Source organism: Chiloscyllium plagiosum, unplaced genomic scaffold, assembly GCF_037043375.1.
Source record: "Chiloscyllium plagiosum isolate Xiang-an unplaced genomic scaffold, Cpla_swu_hap1 HiC_scaffold_4, whole genome shotgun sequence".
NCBI lineage: Eukaryota > Metazoa > Chordata > Chondrichthyes > Orectolobiformes > Hemiscylliidae > Chiloscyllium > Chiloscyllium plagiosum.
The window spans coordinates 135,427,609-135,450,570 of NW_028270142.1; the positions used below are offsets into that span (position 1 = coordinate 135,427,609).

Below are 22,962 nucleotides of genomic sequence, written 5' to 3' on the forward strand. Positions count from 1 at the left end.
TGAACTGTAGCAAGTAATAGTCACATCCCACAAGCGAAATAGCAACGACCATCTCTAACAAGAGAATCTAGCAATCTCCTATTCCATCATTGATTCCATGTTGTCAACATGTTGGGGGATAACCATTAACTAGAAACTAAACTGGATCAGCTATGCAAGTACTGTAGCCACACTAGGTTCAGAGAATAGGAGTTGTGACAAGTACCTCACCTGGCTTCTTTAATGTATGTGGGCCAACTACAAGGTAATTCAGGAATGTAATGGAAAATTCTCCACCTGCCTGAATGGGTGCAGTTTCAACAACACTAAAGAAGCTTGACAGCATTATGGACAAAGCACCCACCACCTTCAAAATTCACTTCCTTCACCATTAATGCAACGGTGTCAGTGTGCACCATCTATAAATGCCCTTCAGTAACTCACCAAGAATCCTTCAACAGCACCTGCATCCAAACCTGCAATATCTACCACCAAATATATGGACAACATAGACATGGGAACACCACCATGTTCCTCTCCAAACCACTCACCATCCTGACTTGGAAACATATCACCGTTCTTTCAGCGTTGCTGTATCAAACTCATGGAACTCCCTCCCTAACATTGCGGGTTTACTTACAATACAAGCACTGTATTGTTCAAGAGGTCAGTTCACCACCATTTTCTCAAGGGAATTGAGGAATGGGTTATAAATATTGGTCCAGTCAGCAACATACACATCCTATAAACAAACAGAAAATTGCCGCAGACATGGGTATTTTCGCTGAGCAGAGATGTTAGTTTACAGAAATTTTGACCACTATCTGGGTGACATCCTCTGTTCTTTGGAGCCTCCTGCGAAGCGCTGCAATACTGTCTCTTTTGGAATTTATTTGGTTCCGTTCCAGTTACCCATTGTAGTGGCCGGTACCTTGGGTCTAGATCTGTATGTCGATGGAGTCTGTGGATGAGCTCCATGCTTCTATAAATTCTCAGGTTGTCCTCTGTTTAGCTTGTCCTATGGTCAATGTGTTGTCCCATTCAAATTTGTGGTCCTTGTTAACCATGTGTGGCTACTAGGGACAGCTAGTCATGGCATTTAGTGGCAATTGGTGTTCGTGGATGCAGATTTCTAGCTGTCTACCTGTTTGTCCTATACAGTGTTTCATGCATAGTGGCCCGAATAGCCATACACACTGATGACAAGGACCACAGTGATCATAGGACAAGCTAAACAGAGGACAGCCAGAGAATTTCTAGAAGCATTGCACCCATCCATCAATAAACGTATAGACCTCGACCCAATATACCGTCCACTACAGTGAACAACCGGAACCGGCAACCAGAAGCAGCAGGAACGGAACCAAATAAATTCCATGAGAGACAGTACAGCAGCGCTTCACAGGAGGCTCCAAAGCACTGAAGATGTCACCTTAACAGGGGGCAAAACATTTGCAAATCAACTTCCCAGCTTGAAATTACCCACAACTACGGCAACCGGCACCAGAGCTACAAATCTTTTTGCAAACCTTAAAATAAAAAATTGTTTCTGGATGAGATTACCAAATTCAACAGAAACAAAAACCAAATCTGACACCCTGCTAGATTATGTGGTAAAGTTTTCAATGAACATACTTCGTTACTTGAAGCAAAAAAAAACTGTTAAATTATCCAAGGTGAAATATTTTTAAAAAGCAATTATTATGCTAGTTTATTGCTGAATAAACCATATTTAAGGAGTTATAAAAGTTTAATGAACCAATGCAGTTAAATTCAGACTTCATCAGATAAATAAAATGAGCAGGTTACAAGGAAATGTAATTAGAATTTCTGTACAATTTAGTAATCACAAATAGATCTGATTCACCTTATAAAAAATATATATTAGACTCTCTCTCTCTCTTTGAAGACTTACAAGACAACTAGGAACAGCTGGGTCATGACAAGAACCAAATATTGAATTCAAAGCAGGCAAATGATTTTGTTCAAATGCACTGCCTACTTCAATACAGAACAATCCTCTAAAAATTACAAACTTTAATGACACGTTTTAAAGCTGATTAGAAGTAACTTTTGGCAATTCAGTTTAGTCACTTCCAAGAGATATTTCTGTTGCGTGGTGAACCATGAAGATAAAAGCCTCAATTATCAATACCATATTATTTTTTTCTAGTCAGAATTTGAATACCTCACTAATTGATAATCAAGTAAGCTACAACACCTCAATTTCACATCCTTGGGGTCATCATTGACCAGAAACTGAGCTGGACTCAACTTTATAAGGGCATTCAGTTGTAAATATCTCACCACCTAACTTCCTTCTACAAGGCACAAGTCAAGAATGTGATGGAGATTTCCCATCTCCTTGGAATGGTGCAGCTCCAACAACACTCAAGACGTTTGACACTATCCAGCAAAAAGCAGACTACTTGACTGTGTGGAGTTTGCATGTTCACTCCGTACATGTGGGTTTCTTCTGGATGCTCTTGTTCCCTCCCACTGTCCAAAGACATGCAGATTAAGTGGATTGCCCATGGGAAATGTAGGGAGTAGAAGGTAAGGGGGTGCTGGTTCTGGGTGGGCTGCTCAGAATCCATTCAGACTCATTGGGCCTAATGCCCTCTTTCTGTACTGTAGGGATTCTATGATTCAACGCCCATCAGACCATCCACCATTACAATATTCACTTCCTCCACTGGTGTGAGATATATTGCAAGATCTTTCCAAACAGCTTTGGGTAGCAAACCTGTGACCCTGCACCCCCCCACCCCAACCTACTAGAAGGGCAAGATGCATGGGAACCATCAGCAAGTTCACCATTCTGACTTGGAAAGATAGCGCCATTCCTTCACTATCACAGGGTTGAAATACTTCAACTGTGTTGCTGACAGCATCGCAGGTCAAACCACACCAAATGGACTGCAGTGCAAGATGGCAACTCACCAGCACTTGAAGAATAATTAGTGGTGTCAATAATTGCTGGCCCAGCCTATCCTATGAAGTAATTAAAAAGCTGATCCTTTCTTTCTCTGCTCCACCAACATCTAATTTATACCCTTACTTTAAGGGGTAGGAGTATTTATCATGTAGTGCCAACTGCTTTCTGTTAGGGGGGACAATTTTCCTTTGTTCTGTAAAGACTGGTACAGATAATCACTGTTTAATTATCTGTTCAGGGAATTTTGCAAAATGCATTGTGTTACTGTCAGAACACAGCACAGCAACGTGCAGTCCCCATATGCTGAAATCATTGAAATCTGACCACTTGCTTTGACAGGATTCATATTAGAAGTGATTGGATTTTATTATGAGGTTGTCACAATACACACAATAGGTTTGCTTCAGTAGATAATTCAGACATTCCATGGCTGAACCTCTTTTAAAAGGTGTTACAGAGTTTTGAACTCATGTGAAATGCTCTAAAATTCACCAGTCTGTTTCGTAACCTACTGAATTTCCTTTTCTGATACCAGTGGATACAGGAAATGCATCTTGAATCCACTTTTGTTACCTTTTTAATCCCTCACACATTATTAAAATATTCCACTCAAAATTATCTAATTTTTTTTGGAAACCATTCCAATGGTAACTCAGTCACAAGAAATCATCAGCAATTCATATACCAAAAGTTTACAAAGTGTTACTTCACAAAGTATCTTGATGTGCAATTCAAAGTGGTGGTCAGATGTTTTGAGATCTTTAACAGTTTGTCTTCCATGTATTTATTCTTTCTTTTTCCTGAAGGAGACCATGTCTTTGGTTTCTTGTATTTTCTCATTAAGTAGTTCTTTCGTTTCCTCCATCTTTTCTGAAAATCGCTCTCTGGTTTCCTCCATTCTATCCTGTATGTAAACTCTCATTGGAGGTGGTGTTGGCAAATAACCTTTGGAGCGGAGATACTTAACTGCAAACGATGTTCCTCCCAAAGTTACAGTGTATCTGGCTGGTGTGGCAAGCTAGAAAAGAGAGAAGGAAACAAAAATATTAATCTGAAGTTGCTCGAAGGATTTGTAAAGTCAGATTTTGGGAAGAAGCAAAGCTGAAAATCACTTAGCAGAAATCAGAATAAAACCTATTTTGGTCAAAATTGATAACAGTAAATTGATAAAGAGATATTGAATGTTACTGCAGGGTCAAGCATTAATTCCACAAAATTATGATGTCCTTAAAATGTTTAAGCTCTTTGCCATACAGGATTCCTCCCACCTCCAATGAAAACACAACAGATGCAATAATTTTAACTTTGCAAGGTCATAGTATGGCACTCACTGAATGTTTACAGTTAATATTGCACACAAGGTGGCCATCTGACCCACTGAGTCAGTGGCATAGAATCATAGAGATGCACAGCACGGAAACAGACCCTTCAGTCCAACCCGTCCATGTCGGCCAGATATTCTAACCTAATCTAGTCCTATATTCCCTCAAATCCTTCCTTTTCATATACCCTTCCAAATGCCTTCCACTTCCTCTGGCAGCTCATCCCATACACTCACCAGCCTCTGTGAAAAACAGCTACCCCTTAGGTCCCTTTTATATCTTTCCCCTCTCACCCTAAATCCCAGGGATAAGGCCTTGTATATTTATCCTATCCATGTGCCTCTTAGAGTAATCCATGTAGCCCCGTGTCCCTGCTCTATCCCCTAGATACCTATTGTAGGTATCTAAACTAATTTGCTTTGAAAGTTGCTGATGGTGCAATCAATCAACATTCTGTAAGCACAGCATGTTTTTTAAAAAAATTGATTGGTAGTATAGACCTTAAACATTGCTGGAAAAAAGACATTTCATTGAAGTTTTTTGCTTTGTCGTCATCAGCACAATTCACAAGAATAGCAACTTAGGGAGAAAACCAACATTTATACTGAATAAGATCTGAATAAGATAAGATTGCTGATTGGTTGCATATGGACTCCAATTGGCATAGGTGCTGCCATGGAGAATGCACAAGTTAATGAAGATTAATAATGATGACTATTAGTTACCAGGTTATATTTAATATTTAAACCAGACATATTATAGAGTCATAGAGATGCACAACATGGAAACAGACCCTTCGGTCCAACCCGTCCATGCCAACCAGATATCCCAACCCATTCTAGTCCCACCTGCCAGCACCCGGTCCATACCCCTCCAAACCCTTCCTATTCATATACCCATCCAAATGCCTCTTAAATGTTGCAATTGTACCAGCCTCCACCACTTCCTCTGGCAGCTCATTCCATACACGTACCACTCTCTGTGTGAAAAAGTTGCCCCGTAGGTCTCTTTCATATCTTTCCCCTCTCACCCTAAACCTATGCCCTCCAGTTCTGGACTCCTCGACCCCAGGGAAAAAACTTTGTCTATTTATCCTATCCATGCTCCTCATAAATTTGTAAATCTCTATAAGGTCACCCCTCAGCCTCCGACGCTCCAGGGAAAACAGCCCCAACCTGTTCAGCCTCTCCCTATAGCTCAAATCCTGGCAACACCCTTGTAAACATTTTCTGAACCCTTTCAAGTTTCACAACATCTTTCCGATAGGAAGGAGACCAGAACTGCACGCAATATTCCAACAGTGGCCTAACCAATGTCCTGTACAGCCACAACATGACCTCCCAACTCCTATACTCAATACTCTGACCAATACAGGAAAGCATACCAAACGCCTTCTTCACTATCCTATCTACCTGCAACTCCACTTTCAAGGTGCTATGAACCTGCACTCCAAGGTCTCTTTGTTCAGCAACACTCCCTAGGACCTTACCACTAAGTGTATAAGTCCTGCTAAGATTTGCTTTCCCAAAACGCAGCACCTCGCATTTATCTGAATTAAGCTCCATGTCAGCCCATTGGCCCATCTGGTCCAGATCCTGTTGTAATCTGAGGTAACCTTCTTTGCTGTCCACTACACCTCCAATTTTGGTGTCATCTGCAAACTTACTAACTGTACCTCTTATGCTCGCATCCAAATCATTTATGTAAATGACAAAGAGGATCCAGCACCGATCCTTGTGGCACTCCACTGGTCACAGGCCTCCAGTCTGAAAAACAACCCTCCACCACCAACCTCTATCTTCTACCTTTGAGCCAGTTCTGTATCCAAATGGCTAGTTCTCCCTGTATTCCATGAGATCTAACCTTGCTAACCAGTCTCCCATGGGGAACCTTGTCGAACACCTTGCTGAAGTCCATACAGATCACATCTACTGCTCCTCTCATCAATTGTCTTTGTTACCTCTTCAAAAAACTCAATCAAATTTGTGAGACATGATTTCCCACGCTCAAAGCCATGTTGACTATCCCTAATCAGTCCTTGCCTCTCCAAATACATGTACATCCTGTCCCTCAGGATTCCCTCCAACAACTTGCCCACCACTGAGGTCAGGCTCACCAGTCTATAGTTCCCTGGCTTGTCTTTACCACACTTCTTAAAGAGTGGCATCACGTTTGCCAACCTCCAGTCTTCCGGCACCTCACCTGTGAATATCGATGATACAAATGTCTCAGCAAGAGGCCCAGCAATCACTTCACTAGCTTCCCACAGAGTTCTCAGGTACACCTGATCAGGTCCTGGGGATTTATCCAACTTTAACCGCTTCAAGGCATCTAGCATTTCCTCCTCTGTAATCTGGACACTTTGCAAGATGTCACCATCTATTTCCCTACAGTCTATATCTTCCATATCCTTTTCCACAGTACTGATGCAAAATATTCATTTAGTATATCCTCCATTTTCTGTGGCTCCACACGAAGGCCGCCTTGCTAATCTTTGAGGGGCCCTATTCTCTCCCTAGTTACCCTTTTGTCCTTAATATATTTGTAAAAACCTTTTGGATTCTCCTTAATTCTATTTGCCAAAGGCTATCTCATGTCCCCATTTTGCCCTCCTGATTTCCCAAGTATACTCCGACTTCCTTTATACTCTAAGGATTCACTCGATCTATCCTGTCTATACCTGAATTATGCTTCCTTCTTTTTCTTAACCAAACCCTCAATTTCTTTAGTCATCCAGCATTCCCTATACCTATCAGCCTTCCCTTTCACCCTAACAGGAATATACTTTCTCTGGATTCTAGTTATCTCATTTCTGAAGGCTTCCCATTTTCCAGCTGTCCCTTTACCTGCGAACATCTGCCCCCAATCAGCTTTCGAAAGTTCTTGCCTAATACCGTCAAAATTGGCCTTTCTCCAATTTAGAACTTCAACTTTTAGATCTGGTCTATTCTTTTCCATCACGATTTTAAAACAAATAGAATTATGGTCGCTGGCCCCAAAGTGCTCCCCCATTGACACCTCAGTCACCTGCTCTGCCTTATTTCCCAAGAGTAGGTCAAGTTTTGCACCTTCTCTGGTAGGTACATCCACAAACTGAATGAGAAAATTGTCTTGTACGCACTTAAGAAATTCCTCTCCATCTAAACCTTTAAGACTTATGGCAGTCCCAGTCGATGTTTGGAAAGTTAAAAGCCCCTACCATAACCACACTTTTATTCTTACAGATAGCTGAGATCTCCTTACAAGTTTGTTTCTCAATTTCCCTCTGACTACTGGGGGGTCTATAATACAATCCCAATAAGGTGATCATCCTTTTCTTATTTCTCAGTTCCACCCAAATAACTTCCCTGGATGTATTTCCAGGATTATCTTCCCTCAGCACAGCAGTAATGCTATCCCTTATCAAAAATACCACTCCCCCCTCCCCCTCTCTTGCCTCCCTTTCTATCCTTCCTGTAGCATTTGTACCCTGGAACATTAAGCTGCCAGTCCTGCCCATCCCTGAGTATTGTTTCTGTAATTGCTATGATATCCCAGTCCCATGTTCCCAACCATACCCTGAGTTCATCTGCCTTCCATGTTAGGCCCCTTGCATTGAAATAAATGCAGTTTAATTTATTAGTCCTACCTTGTCCCTGCTGCCCTGACTGCTTGACTCACTTCGGTTCTCAACTGTATCAGTGTCAGATTGACCTCTTTCCTCACCATCTCCCTCGGTCTCACCTCCCCACCTTACTAGTTTAAATCCTCCTGAGCAGTACTCGCAAATTTCCCTGCCAGTATGTTAGTCCCCTTCCAATTTAGGTGCAATTCATCCTTCTTGTACAGGTCACTTCTACCCCAAAAGAGATTCCAATGATCCAAAAATGCGAATCCTTCTCCCATACACCAGCTCCTCAGCCATCCATTCATCTGCTCTATCCTCCTATTCCTGCCCTCACTAGCTTGTAGCACTGGGAGTAATCCAGATATTACTACCCTTGAGGAATTCCTTTTTAAATTCCTGCCTAACTCTCTGCAATCTCCCTTCAGAATCTCAACCTTTTCCCTTCCTATATCGTTGGTTCCAATGTGGACAATGACCTCTTGCTGGCCCCTCTCCCCTGTGAGAACATCTTGATCCTGGCACCAGGGAAACAACACACCATTCTGCTTTTTCTCTGCTGGCCACAGAAACGCCTGTCTGTATCTCGGACTACAGAATCCCCTAACACAATTGATCTCTTGGAAGCCGACGTACCCCTCGTTGCATTAGAGCCAGTCTCAATACCAGAATCTTGGGTGTTCGTGCTTTGTTCCCACGAGAATCCATCACCCACTACATTTTCCAAAACAGCATACCTGTTTGAAATGGATATATCCACAAAAAAAACTCCTGCCCTAGGAGCTGACCTCTCTTACCCTTCCTGGACTCTCTCTCCCACCCCCCCCCCCCTATAACTGCCATCCATCACATACTGTTGCTGTTGCAAATTGCTCATAGAAGCAATCTGTCTCTCCAACCGATCCACTCGATCTGATAAGATTCGCATCCAACAGCATTTATTGCAATATAATCTGCAGTAACCCTTCAACTCTCTTTAAAGTCCCACATCTGACAAGAAGTACATATCATTTTAAAGGCCATTTTTGCTCCTTCACAACCTACAGACCCAGAAAATAACACCGTCTTATTCCTCTACAAACACTGCCTCAGGTTAAATTAATAGTTATGGCTTATATTTTAAGTTTGATCAACAGACTTATCTCCAAAGCCATATAATCAAGAAGGAACCCACTGTCCTCACTAATACAGCCTTTCTCTTGGACAGACTTAAAACAACAATTAATTATCGGATTCTGATTCTGTGGACTTTGCCCAAGTTGGTTCCTCCAAGATTAGTTGTGAAATTCACTGTTTGTTAATTTTCCCAGATGCACTCCGATGTCCAGCGACACATGAATTCAAAATCAGCAAAGGCAATAACTGTGCAGGTTCTCTCTCTCTTGCTCTCCTGCACTGTCCTCACCATGTGCTTCTTTGACTGCTCTTCTCCCTTTTAAAACTGCTGCTGTTTTGACTTTTTTTTCCAAAGTTCCAAAACAATGCAACAGCATATAAAACAGTAATTGCTGCTCCTGGAATTCGAGGAAATCACCTCCAGCACCTAAAATACCTCAAAAAAAAAAGGAGCAGCTCTTACAGCCAGAAATTTTTCCCGTCCTCCATCTTGGATTTGCCAAAGATTGCATTGAGAATGGATGTGCAAATATTAACACCACACAATTATCCAGTAACATCTAATATTGGACATTAAGGACTACACTGATAAAGCAACTTAGAAGTTTCAGTCAGGCTCACAGTGTAGCACAATTAGTCACAGAGCCATAGAGATGTACAGCATGAAACAAGACCCTTCGGTCCAACTCATCTATGTTGACCAGATATCCTAACCTAATCTAGTCCCATTTGCCAGCACTTGGCCCATATCCCTGCAAACCCTTCCTATTCATATACCCATCCAGATGCCTTTTAAATGTTGTAATTGTACCACCCTCCACCACTTTCTCTGGCAGCTCATTCCATACATGCATCACCCTTTGTGTGAAAACGTTGCCCCTTAGATCCCTTTTAAATTTTTCCCGCCTCACCCTCAACCTATGCCTTCCAGTTCTGGACCCATCCACCGAGGGAAAAGACCTTGTCTATTTATTCCTATCCATGCCCCTCATGATTTTATAAACCTCTATAAAGGTCACCCCTCAGACTCCGATGTTCCAGAGAAAACAGCCCCAACCTACTCAGCCTCTCCCAATAGCTCAAATCCTCCAACGCTGGCAACATCATAGAACGTAGAACATAGAACACTAAAGCGCAGAACAGGTCCTTCGGCCCTCGATGTTGCGCCGACCAGTGAACTCATCTAAGCTCATCCCCCTACACTATGTCATCATCATCCATGTGCTTATCCAAAGATTGTTTAAATCTCCTTAATGTGGCTGAGTTAACTACATTGGCAGGGCAGGCCCTTACCACTCTCTGAGTAAAGATAATTTATATCTTTGTAAATCTTTTCTGAACCCTGTCAGGTTTCACAACATCCTTCCAATGGGAGGGAGACAGAATTGCACGCAATATTCCAACAGTGGCCTAACTAATGTCCTGTACAGCCACAGCGTGATCTCCCAACTCCTGTACTCAATGCTCTGTCCAATAAAGAAAGCATACCAAATGCCCTCTTCATTATCCTACCTAACTGTGACTCCACTTTCAAGGAACTATGAGTTTAACAACACTCCCCAGGACCTTACCATTAATCCTGCTAAGATTTGCCTTTCCAAAATGCAGCGCCACACACTTATCTAAATTAAACTCCATCTGCCACTTCTCAGCCCACTGGCCCATCTGATCAAGATCCTGTTGTAATCTGAGGTAACCCTCTTCGCTGTCCACTACACCTCCAATTTTGGTGTCATCTGCAAACTTACTAACTATACCTCCTAAGTTCACATCCAAATCATTTATATAAATGGCGAAAAGCAGTGGACCCAGCACCAAACCTTGTGGAACACTGCTGGTCACAGGCCTCCAGTCTGAAAAGCAACCCTCCACCACCACCACCCTCTGTCTTCTACCTCAAAGCCAGTTCTGTATCCAAATGGCTAGTTCTCCCTATATTCCATGAGATCTAACCTTGCTAACCAGTCCTCATGAGGAGCCAGTGTATTGGAAGCTAGACAAGCTATTATGTACGGCTCTGTGACCTGCAGGCAAAAGACACGATCTGCACCGACTTCAACTGAACACAATAGATGGGAAAGCCTGGCAGTTAACCATCAATCATTAACATCGATCTGTTATCCCTCTCCCCCACCTTGACCAAGCCTAAACACTTACCTAGCTCGTTTGCCACCTTGAGCCCTGGCACCTGATCCTCACACTTACGTTACATACTTAGCTTCTCACAGGAGATGTTCAAGTGCCTTGTGATGCTCCATGTTTAAAATCATAAAATATGGTAACTGATTGCTGTGAGACAAAGGGCATGGTTTGCCTCAACTTGACTGCTTTGCGTTCTGAGGGACCTGACAGAGTGAAAGTACAGCTCAATGTTTCTGAGAGAGCCCGGATCGAATCTCCTGTCAGGAATGCAGAGCTCTTTCGTTACATAAAAAATGAAGCACAATATCAATCTGGGAGTGACTGCCATTGCTCAGAAGATCTGGTCAATTGACTTTATATCTGTCCTCTAAAACCTTCCAAAAAGGGAATGCCCACTCAGATATTCATAACCTTTAAAGTAGCACAATCATAATGAAAGGTCATTGTCAGAAACATTGTCCCTGGCAAGAAAATGGGAACAGATCAAATACAGCTCCAAAAAGGTGCTCAAGATTCTATCGATAACATCTGGCTTCCTTTCTCTCACAACAGCTGACTTGCCTGGGAGGCAGTGAATCAGTAACGGGCAAACAGATCATCAGAACAGCAATATACGCAATAGCAAAGCTTTTACTGGAGGGAAAAGCTGTTGGTATGATATGAATGCCAAACATTTGGAACAGACTACAAGGCCTGTGAGTGCCATGTGCATTTCTACAGGACCTTACTGAATTCAATGGCTGGACTAAGCAGACTTTCCACATGGCTTACATACATCAAATAGGCTTCAACATCTCATAATGCAGGGAGCTGACACATGACAGTGTGTTAGATGTCAAAAAACAATTCACTAGGCCCCATATACCCATGATCTGGTTATGGCTTTTCCACACCTGTGAATTGTGCCATATAAGACAGGAGCAGGCCATTCAGCCCCTCAAACCCAATCTGTGGATCACCATCTTTATATATCTGTTTCTTATTTATTCTCTCACAATGCCTAACTGGATTGTTCAGTATTAAATTTAAATTGACATTCATTGGCTTAGTCACTTGAAAGATTAAAGATTCTTCCCATTCATACAGGATAACATCTAAACATTACTGATTGAAAATAAATTCTTAAACACAGATTAAGTTATGCAATGCAAAGACAGGTACAATTTAACACTTTACTCACCTTGTACAACGCATAAGCAGTCAGTGCATTTCCACCCTGAGAATTACTCAAAATATTTATTATACCCTTGGGTGCTCCTACGTACTCAAAAAATGGGATTACATTAATACCCCTGGAAATAAAAACAGAAGGTTTTAACATCATTTCAGCGTTTATTTGAAAAAAGATAACAGCAAGAAAATCGTGGCAGTACATAATACTGAACACACTTGCTATAACCTTTTTTAAAACAATTTACAAACATAAATTTGGAGCAGGAGTAAGCCATTTAGCTTTTCAAGCCTACGTCATCATTCAATCAGATCATGCCTGATCTGACTTTAGCCTCAAATTCACTTTTATGCCCACACCTGATAACCTTTTACCCACCCGCTTAACAAGAATCTATCATAAAGTCATACAGTACAGTTAGACTCTTCAGTCCAACCAGTTCATGCCAAACATAATCCCAAACTAAACTAGCCCCACCTGCCTGTACCTGGCCCAAACTAAACTAGTCCCACCTGCCTGTACCTGGTCCAAACCTTTCCTGTTCATGTATCTAAGAAAATGTCTTTTAAACTTCATAATTGTACCCATATCCACCACTTCCTCAGGAAGTTCACGCCATGCAAACCACTCTCGAAAAGATTTGCTTCCCTCCTCTCACCTTAAAAATGCACCCCCTAGTCCATTGCTGCCTTAAAAATGTTCAAAATTGCTTCTACCCATTTTTCAGCAATAAAGTTCCAAAGACTCTCAACAGTCAGAAAATGTTTTGCCTTCTCTGTATTTTGAATGGGCAACCTCTGACTTTTAAGGGACTCAGAGTTCTAGATTCTCCCAAAAGGCAACATCATCTCCACATCCACAGTCAAGGCTCCTCAGCATCTTGTATGTTTCATTCAAATTACATCTTACTATCTAAACTCAAAGAGATATAAATCTAGTTTGTCCAATCTTTCCCCATGAAATTAAAAGCAATCGCCCAATCCCAATATTAGTCTGATAAACCTTCTTTGAACTGCCTACAATCCAATTACATCCTTTCTTAAATAAGGCCAATGACACTGTGTACAGTACCCACATGCACTCCCACTCGTGTTCTACATAACCTAAAGCATAGCCTCCCTACTTTTGTGATCAATTCCCCTCACGTTCCTAAAGTCCCTGCATACTAATCTTTTGAGGTCCATGCAGGAGGTCATCCAGATCCCTCTGCATATCAGAGCTGTAATTTCTCACTACTAATGTTTCTTTTTTATTCTGTCAAAATAGACAATTTCACATTTTCCTACATTTACCACTTCTCGCCCATTTACTTAACCTGTGTCCTTTACAAAGCTGAATTTAGATAAATGCATTTTGCTAAGACAAACTAGGGCAGGACTTACTGTTAACAGTAGGACCCTGGGGAGTGTTGTTGAGTGGAGACCTTTGGGTGCAGGTACAAAGTTCCTTGAAAGTATTGTTGCAGGTAGACAGGGTAGTGAAGAAGGCACCCTTGCCTTCAGAGTGTTGAGTACTGGAGTTGGGACATCATATTACGGCCATACAAGACTTTAGTAAGGCCACTTTTAGAATATTCTGTGCAATTTTGGTCAGCCTGTTATGGGAAGTATGTTGTTAAACAGGAAAGGGTGCAGAAAACATTTACAAGGAAGTTTCTGGGACTGGAGGGTTCAAGATATAAGAAGCTGGATAGGTTGGGACTTTTTCCCTCTAGAGTGTCAGAGGCTGAGGAGTAACCTTACAGATTTGTAAAATCATGAAGGGTAAGGTGATTGACATAGATAAGGTGAATAGCTAAGGTCCTTTTCCCAAAGATTAAAAAAAGGGACCAAAGGGGAAATTTTTTCACACAGAGAATGGGGCATGTATGGAACAAACTGCCAGAGGAAGCCATAGAGGCAGATATAATTACAACATTTAAAAACATTTGGGTGGATACATGAACGGGAAAGGTTTAGAGGGATACAGGCAAATATAGTCAAATGCAATTAGTTCAGTTTAGGATACCTGGTCAGCATGGATGAGTTGGGCTGAAGGGTCTGTTTCCGTATTGTACAACTTCACTTTTCTACCTATCTTTGCATCATCATCAAATTTGGCAACCCTTCTGTCCCTTCCTTTAAGTAAATGATATAAATGGTGAACAGTTCATATCCCTGTGCAACACCAACATTAATGGTATTCGAGGGAGATACTTTTAAAATCTAAGTCAGACAGTCCTCTTGGCGACAACCTTATCCAGTATATGCACAAGAACAAGGACCTCCCTGTGAGCTTTGACGGAAAATTGCTTTTACTGTGATGGTTTACGAAAGATGTAATAAAATCACGAACATGATTTTCAGGATAATTCAGGAAAAACTAATAGGGCCATTTGAAGGAGACTTCAGTGGAGTCAGAAACAGTTTCTCTCCTAGCATGTCTATAATTAAATAACTCATTAAACCATTCTGAATTCTTTTGTAAGCATTTTTATCCTGTTTTATCTAAAAACTTATTTCATAGTCAAAAGTAAGGATTTAAGATAAACCGAGATTAAAATCTGAAACACCCTTTATTTCTTCTGGAAGATGAAAAGACATATTCGAAACATAGTCTTTCGACTAAGCAATTACAATTTGCAAAATTTCTTGACGGACAACACATACCAAGGCAGGGTTTGGTACCTGGGGATGTGTTTCATTGGTGGAATATTTGAGTTTAATATTTTTATATCTAAAACATTTCAAACGAATTGGAGACAATGCTCTGACAATTACTCCGAAATTTACTTCAAGCTTCATCACAAAGTCGTAGTGGAAACGCCAGCAGTTTCTAGCGAATTTGCAGCTTCTGTTTTGAATAACTGCTCTTTAAATGTATTCACAAAATAAACTTCCTATCACAAGCTGCTAATGGATAGACAATTGTCATTAGAGGTGTTATTTCATTATTTAGCCTTATACCAATCAGTTCTAAATACTTCAAATATTCAGTTTTAAAATAAAACAGCTTTTTTAAAGCCCAATATAAAACTGAACTAACTGGAGGTAGTTGGTTTGTCCAGGCAGACAAAAATTTCTGGGAAAAAGTTTACAACTTGTCTCCCCTTATGTAAAGCAGAAATTGGCTCTTCTCCCTACTATACAAACTGCCAGTGTAATACAAGTGGGCTGGATTCCCAATACTAATTTGATCCCTGGTCAGTAAGTTCAAACTATATTCCACCAGTTAAGTTACAGGTTTCTCCACACGATAAATTTCCTGCTTGTGCACATGCCAGAAGCTGAGAGGAACTGTACATTCACAGCTTGCCACTGCCATCTGTTACTCTGACATGTAAGTACTCTTCTTCAATGTAAAAAGAGGATCTAGGCAAAAGCATAAAAGGCTCTTGGGAGACAGACAGTGACAGGAGCAGTGAGGTGGACAGCAACTGATATTACAAGAGAGGTGATCTCAGTTCAGTTTCCCCTACACACACAAATACAAGAATGAAATAACTCTGCATGAACAATGAAGATCAGGATTTACCAACAGAACATATGAAAATGAAATATGAGCATGTCATTTTGGCCTCTCAAAGCTACCCAGGCATTTAACTAGATCATGGCTGATCTATTAGGAGAAAGTAGGGCTCATGCCTGAAACAACGACTCTCCTCCTCCTCAGATGCTGCCTAACCTGCTGTGCTTTTCCAGTACCACACTCTCGACTCATTGCTGATCTACCTCAACCTTGGGTGGCACAGTGGCTCAGCAGTTAGCACTGCTGCTTCACAGCGCCAGGGACCTGGGTTCGATTCCAGGCTCTGGCGACTATCTGTATGGAGTTAAAAATCACACAACACCAGGTTATAGTCCAACAGGTTTAACTGGAAGCACTAGCTTTTGGACTGCTGATGAAGGAGCAGCGCTCAGTAAGCTAGTGCTTCCAATTAAACCAGTTGGACTACAATCTGGTGTTGTGTGATTTTTAACTTTGTACACCCCAGTCCAACACCGGTCTCCAAATCATGTCTGTATGGAGTTTGCACATTCTCCCCATGTCTGTGTGGGTTTCCTCCGGGTGCTCTAGTTTTATCCCGCAGTCAAAAGATGTGCAGATTAGATGGATTGGCCATGCTAAATTGCCCCATAATGCCAGGTGCATTAGTCAGGGGTAAAAGTTGGGAAATGGGTCTGAGTGGGTTACGTTCAGAGGGTCAGTGTGGACTTGTTGGGCCTAAGGGCCTGTTTCAACACTGTAGGGAATCTAATCTCATCCCATTTTCCTGCACTATCCCCAAGATTTATTCAGTGAAGGAATTCCTCATTTCAATGTTAAATGGCTTTGCCTCAGAATGAGGGTAGTGTAACATGTAATGTAAATTCAGTGGTACAATTTTGAAGAAGGTGCAGGAATAGAATGGCATCCATGTGCACGTACATAAATATTTCAGACAGACAGGACAAGTTGAGATGGCTATCAAACAAAAAGGTTTTTTGGTTTTATAAACAAAGACATGGAAGTACAAAACTTGCTCTGGAACTTTCCTATCATTGGTCAGACCTCAGTTTCAAAGAAAAACCAACGTGCATTTATACAGTGCTTTTCATAACCACTGATGTCCCTTAAAGTACTTTCTAGCCCATGAATCTTTTTCTAAAATGTAATCACTTGTAATGAAGGAAGTGTGGTAGCTAATTTCCCACAGACAGGAAATATGACCATGGCCAGATACTCTGGTCTTTTGTGATGCTTATTGAGTGACAAGTATTGGCCAAGAGACCAGGGATAACGCCCCTGCTCCTCTGTGAAATAGTACAATGGGAGGATCTTTCACATCTTTAAAGGAACAGGCTGATAGGGGCAGCTTTAGAAATATGGCACTGCTGACAGTGCAGTGTTCCCTCAGTATTGCACTGAAGTGTCAACCTTGATTTTTTATGTTCATATCCTCAAACTAGGAATCTGTGGTTCAGGGACAAGAGATATATTAATTGAGTCACAGCTGACACTCAGCAGCAGTAATGCATCCAATTTCGAGAAACATATTTTTGGAAGCTTGTCAAGGGTTTTCTAGAGCGCAGAGGAGGCTACTGGAATGCTTAGAAAGCTGTAAAGTCAGTAATAAAGCACGGAAACAGACCTTTCAGTCCAGCCAGCTCATGCCGAACATGTTCCCAAACTAAACTATTCCCACCTCCCTGTGCTTGGCCCATATCCCTCCAAACCTTTTCTATTACTGAATATCTTATAAATGTTATAACTGTACCCATATCCAACACCTTCTCTGGCAGGCCACTGCACACATAAACTACTGTGTAAAAAAGTTGCCCCTTTGTCCTCCTTAAATCTTTCTCCTCTCACCTTAAAAATATAGTTTCAAAATCATGAATGGTTTCGATAAGTGTAGATCAGGTAAAACGTTCCAGTGGCAGCAAGGTCAGGAGCCAGAAGAAACAGATTCAAAGGCAATTCACAGAAGAATCAGAACTAATGTAAGGATCTGAAAGCTTACAACACATCGAGCAATGTAGCTTGCAACTCACTTACTTCATCGCAGCATAATAAAATGTACCAAACCATATAGTTGACGTCACCAGATGTACTGGAATCATGACTTTCCCGTACTGTTTGAATGTCTTCTTGAATCGTTGAAAAAGGCCGATTGAAGGGTCCTGCAGAGGATCAGTTTCCACACTTGCTACCTCTTGATTCAGTTTTGTGGAGGAAAAGTACGTTTTCTGAACTGAGTCCGTCAAGGCATCTTGTTGCGGGTCATTTTCTGGAAAAGTTTTGGACTCTTGTGTTTTGCTATGATCAAGGCCCTCATGGTGTGTGGATAGTGGATCTTCCTGCAAATTTGGCCGCCTCTGTTCAGAGACAATGACTGGACGTGATGTGTGGAGGCGTTGTCCCCGATGTTGGATAAAGAAAGGCATTTTCCCACCTGTCATTGAAAGTACAAGTGTGGCACATGGTCGGACATTGCAAGCTTGCCTTGAGTGCCAGATGATGGCCTGAAGGAAGTATCTGTGCATTGTTAAGGTGTCAGTCTAGTAATTTCTAGCCCAGTGAAGAATATCTGAAAAGAAAACAGGAAAATGTTACTCTGCATAGGAATCTTAGCTGTACCACTTTGATGCTACCAAATGTTCAGAAGTCGATAAATGCTTATTTAAAAAGAAATCTAATAGTGAACTGATGGCTCTCACTTCATCACATTGTATATCCTCAGGACAACTCAAAGTGCTTCACTGTCAAATAACCTAATAAGCCCAGTTGCTGATCCTTAGGCAAACATGTTAACCAACTGTACACAGGACATACCCATACGTTGGGAGTAAGGAGTAATGGCTGAGGGTAGGGAGTGGGTGGGGGTCTGGGTGGGAGTAGGGAGTGGTTGGGTGTGGGGACAGAGGGGGTAGGTGGGCCGAGGTAGTGGAGAGTGACGGGGGTGTGGGTGAAGGGAGTGGATGGCGGATTGGGGGTATGGAGTGAGGGGGGTGGGTAGTCAGATTGGCGGAGAGTGATGGGTTAGAGGTCTATTGAACTAGAGGTCAGTTGGGGGGAGGGTTAGGGGTTTGTGGATTAGGAAGTGATGGGGTTAGGGTTAGAGATGTATTGATCTTGAGGTCAGTTGGAGTGGGTGTCAGGTTTAGGGAGTGCGGATTAGGGAGTGAAGGGGTGGGGTTAGGGGTGTATTGAGCTAGAGGTTAGTTGGGGGGGTAGGGTTAGCAGGTGTGGGTTAGGGAGTAATGGGGTGGGGTTAGGGGTGTATTCAGCGAGAGGTCAGTTAGGGGGAGGGTTGGGGGGTGTGGATTAGGGAGTGGGGGGGTTCGGGGTGTATTGAGCTAAAGGTCAGTTGGGGGAGGGTTGAGGGTGTGGATTACAGAATGAGGGGGTGGGTTAGGGGTGTATTAAGTTAGAGGCCTAGCCTAGAGTGGGTTGAAGTGTATTGAGCGAGAGGTCAGTTGGGGGAGGGGTTAGGGAATGTCGATTAGGGAGTGAGGTGGTGCGGTTAGGGGTATATTGAGCTAGAGGACAATCAGAGAGGAGGGTTGGGGGTGTGGATTACAGAATGAGGGGGTAGGTTAGGGGTGTATTGAGCTAGAGGCCAGTTTGGGGGGGGGGGGGGTGTTGGGGTGTGGAATAGGAAGTGAGGGGGTTTAGGGGTGTATTGAGGAAGAGGTCAGTTGGGGGGAGGGTCCGGGGCATGGATTTGGGGGGGTTAGGGGGTGTGGATTGGGGAGGGTTGGGGGATGCGGATTGGGGAGGTTTGTGGGGTGTGGATTGGGGAGGTTTGGGGGATGGTGTGGATTGGGGTGGATTGGGGAGGTTTGGGGTGGGGCGTGGATTTGGGGAGGGTTTGGGGGGTGTGGATTTGGGGGGGGGGGGGGTTAGAGGGATGTGAATTGGGGAGGGTTGGGGTAGTGGGTGTGGATTGGGGAGGGTTAGGGGGGCGTGGATTGGGGAGGGCGTGGATTGGGGAGGGTTGGGGGGGGCGTGGATTGGGGAGGGTTGGGGGGGGGCGTGGATTGGGGAGGGTTGGGGGGGCGTGGATTGGGGAGGGTTGGGGGGGGGCGTGGATTGGGGAGGGTTGGGGGGGGCGTGGATTGGGGAGGGTTGGGGGGGTGTGGATTGGGGAGGGTTGGGGGGGCGTGGATTGGGGAGGGTTGGGGGGGCGTGGATTGGGGGGGTAGATTGCGGAGGGTGGGGGGGTGTGGATTGGGGGGGTTGGGGGGATGTGGATTGGGGGGGTTGGGGGGATGTGGATTGGGGGGGTTGGGGGGGTGTGGATTGGGGAGGGTTTGGGGGGGTGTGGATTGGGGAGGGTTTGGGGGGGTGTGGATTGGGGAGGGTTTGGGGGGGTGTGGATTGGGGAGGGTTTGGGGGGGTGTGGATTGGGGAGGGTTTGGGGGGGTGTGGATTGGGGAGGGTTTGGGGGGGTGTGGATTGGGGAGGGTTTGGGGGGGGTGTGGATTGGGGAGGGTTTGGGGGGGGTGTGGATTGGGGAGGGTTTGGGGGGGGTGTGGATTGGGGAGGGTTTGGGGGGGTGTGGATTGGGGAGGGTTTGGGGGGGTGTGGATTGGGGAGGGTTTGGGGGGGTGTGGATTGGGGAGGGTTTGGGGGGGTGTGGATTGGGGAGGGTTTGGGGGGGTGTGGATTGGGGAGGGTTTGGGGGGGTGTGGATTGGGGAGGGTTTGGGAGAGTGTGGATTGGGGAGGGTTTGGGGGAGTGTGGATTGGGGAGGGTTTGGGGGAGTGTGGATTGGGGAGGGTTTGGGGGAGTGTGGATTGGGGAGGGTTTGGGGGAGTGTGGATTGGGGAGGGTTTGGGGGAGTGTGGATTGGGGAGGGTTTGGGGGGGTGTGGATTGGGGAGGGTTTGGGGGAGTGTGGATTGGGGAGGGTTTGGGGGAGTGTGGATTGGGGAGGGTTTGGGGGAGTGTGGATTGGGGAGGGTTTGGGGGAGTGTGGATTGGGGAGGGTTTGGGGGAGTGTGGATTGGGGAGGGTTTGGGGGAGTGTGGATTGGGGAGGGTTTGGGGGAGTGTGGATTGGGGAGGGTTTGGGGGAGTGTGGATTGGGGAGGGTTTGGGGGAGTGTGGATTGGGGAGGGTTTGGGGGAGTGTGGGTTGGGGAGGGTTTGTGGGGGTGTGGGTTGGGGAGGGTTTGTGGGGGTGTGGGTTGGGAGGGTTTGTGGGGGTGTGGGTTGGGGAGGGTTTGGGGGTGTGGGTTGGGGAGGGTTTGTGGGGGTGTGGGTTGGGGAGGGTTTGGGGGGGTGTGGATTGGGGAGGGTTTGGGGGGGTGTGGATTGGGGAGGGTTTGGGGGGGTGTGGATTGGGGAGGGTTTGGGGGGGTGTGGATTGGGGAGGGTTTGGGGGGGTGTGGATTGGGGAGGGTTTGGGGGGGTGTGGATTGGGGAGGGTTTGGGGGGGTGTGGATTGGGGAGGGTTTTGGGGTGTGTGTGTTGGGGAGGGTTTGTGGGAGTGTGGATTGGGGAGGGTTTGTGGGAGTGTGGATTGGTGAGGGTTTGTGGGGGTGTGGATTGGGGAGGGTTTGTGGGGGTGTGGATTGGGGAGGGTTTGTGGGGGTGTGGATTGGGGAGGGTTTGTGGGGGTGTGGATTGGGGAGGGTTTGTGGGGGTGTGGATTGGGGAGGGTTTGTGGGGGTGTGGATTGGGGAGGGTTTGTGGGGGTGTGGATTGGGGAGGGTTTGTGGGGGTGTGGATTGGGGAGGGTTTGTGGGGGTGTGGATTGGGGAGGGTTTGTGGGGGTGTGGATTGGGGAGGGTTTGTGGGGGTGTGGATTGGGGAGGGTTTGTGGGGGTGTGGATTGGGGAGGGTTTGTGGGGGTGTGGATTGGGGAGGGTTTGTGGGGGTGTGGATTGGGGAGGGTTTGTGGGGGTGTGGATTGGGGAGGGTTTGTGGGGGTGTGGATTGGGGAGGGTTTGGGGGATGTGGATTGGGGAGGGTTTGGGGGGGTGTGGTTTGGGGAGGGTTTGGGGGGTGTGGTTTGGGGAGTGTTTGGGGGGTGTGGATTTGGGAGGGTTTGGGGGTGTGGATTTGGGAGGGTTTGGGGGGGTGTGGATTTGGGAGGGTTTGGGGGGGTGTGGATTTGGGAGGGTTTGGGGGGGGTGTGGATTTGGGAGGGTTTGGGGGGGCGTGGATTTGGGAGGGTTTGGGGGGGTGTGGATTTGGGAGGGTTTGGGGGGGTGTGGATTTGGGAGGGTTTGGGGGGTGTGGGTTGGGGGGGTGTGGATTGGGGAGGGTTTGTGGGGGTGTGGATTGGGGAGGGTTTGTGGGGGTGTGGATTGGGGAGGGTTTGTGGGGGTGTGGATTGGGGAGGGTTTGTGGGGGGATGTGGATTGGGGAGGTTTGGGGGGGGGGATGTGGATTGGGGAGGGTTTGTGGGGGGATGTGGATTGGGGAGGTTTGGGGGGGGGGATGTGGATTGGGGAGGGTTTGTGGGGGGATGTGGATTGGGGAGGTTTGGGGGGGGGGGATGTGGATTGGGGAGGTTTGGGGGGGGGGATGTGGATTGGGGAGGGTTTGTGGGGGGATGTGGATTGGGGAGGGTTTGTGGGGGGATGTGGATTGGGGAGGGTTTGGGGGAGTGTGGATTGGGGAGGGTTTGGGGGGCGGTTGGGGAGGGGGTGGGGTGTGGATTTGTGGTGTATTGAGATAGAGGACAGTTTGGGGGTGACCCCCATCCTCACAGAGGCGGCCTGCTCCCACCCCCAGCCCCACTCAGCCTCAGCTATTCCTCTCCAGTCCAGTTCCTGGTCCAGCCATGAACTCTCCTCTCCTTCTCCTTCCCCTTCCCGCCACACTCAGTCAGTTATTAAACAGACATTACCTTTCTGGAAGGTGAAGTGGGCAAAGGCGGGACAGGACGGAAGTTATCTGTTTCTTCCCTCCCCAGAGCCGCCGCCGTTTGCACCGAGAACGTGCGCCCATCCACTGCGCATACACCAGATCAAGCGCGGCGCTCTCTGGGAACTGTAGTTCCTCACCTGGCTGAGCAGTGGCATCATCGTGATTAGAGGACTACATCTCCCAGAGTGCCCCGCGACAGAACCCAAGCCTCTTCCTTCATTGACAGGCTCCACGTGTTCCTGGTTGGCATCCTTTCACTTTTGCTGTTAACATTGCTTGAGTAGGGCCCTCTTGCGGTACAGTGGTACTGTTCCTATCCAGGACCTGGTTCAAGTCCTATCTGCTGCAG

The 22,962-nt window shown here is 45.3% G+C and overlaps 1 protein-coding gene across 1 annotated transcript; it reads right to left on the reverse strand.

The window, feature by feature from the left end:
- Positions 1-923: 923 nt before the first annotated feature.
- mims1a (mitochondrial inner membrane scaffold 1a) lies at positions 924-22,696 on the reverse strand. The gene is made up of 4 exons (XM_043687693.2): positions 22,594-22,696; positions 17,790-18,321; positions 12,282-12,393; positions 924-3,935 (listed from the first exon to the last, which is right to left on the reverse strand). The coding sequence occupies exons 2-4, from the start codon at positions 18,275-18,277 to the stop codon at positions 3,702-3,704; spliced, it is 834 nt and encodes a 277-aa protein (XP_043543628.1). The 5' UTR covers positions 18,278-18,321; positions 22,594-22,696; the 3' UTR covers positions 924-3,701.
- Between the last annotated feature and the right edge of the window lie 266 nt (positions 22,697-22,962).

Coding starts and splice junctions, on each gene's coding strand:
- mims1a (XM_043687693.2), bottom strand. CDS start 18,277: ATGCACAGATACTTCCTTCAGGCCATCATCTGGCACTCAAGGCAAGCT. Junction 12,394..17,789: donor TTTTATTATGCTGCGATGAA/GTAAGTGAGTTG, acceptor TTTTATTTCCAG/GGGTATTAATGTAATCCCAT. Junction 3,936..12,281: donor CTGCTTATGCGTTGTACAAG/GTGAGTAAAGTG, acceptor TCTCTTTTCTAG/CTTGCCACACCAGCCAGATA.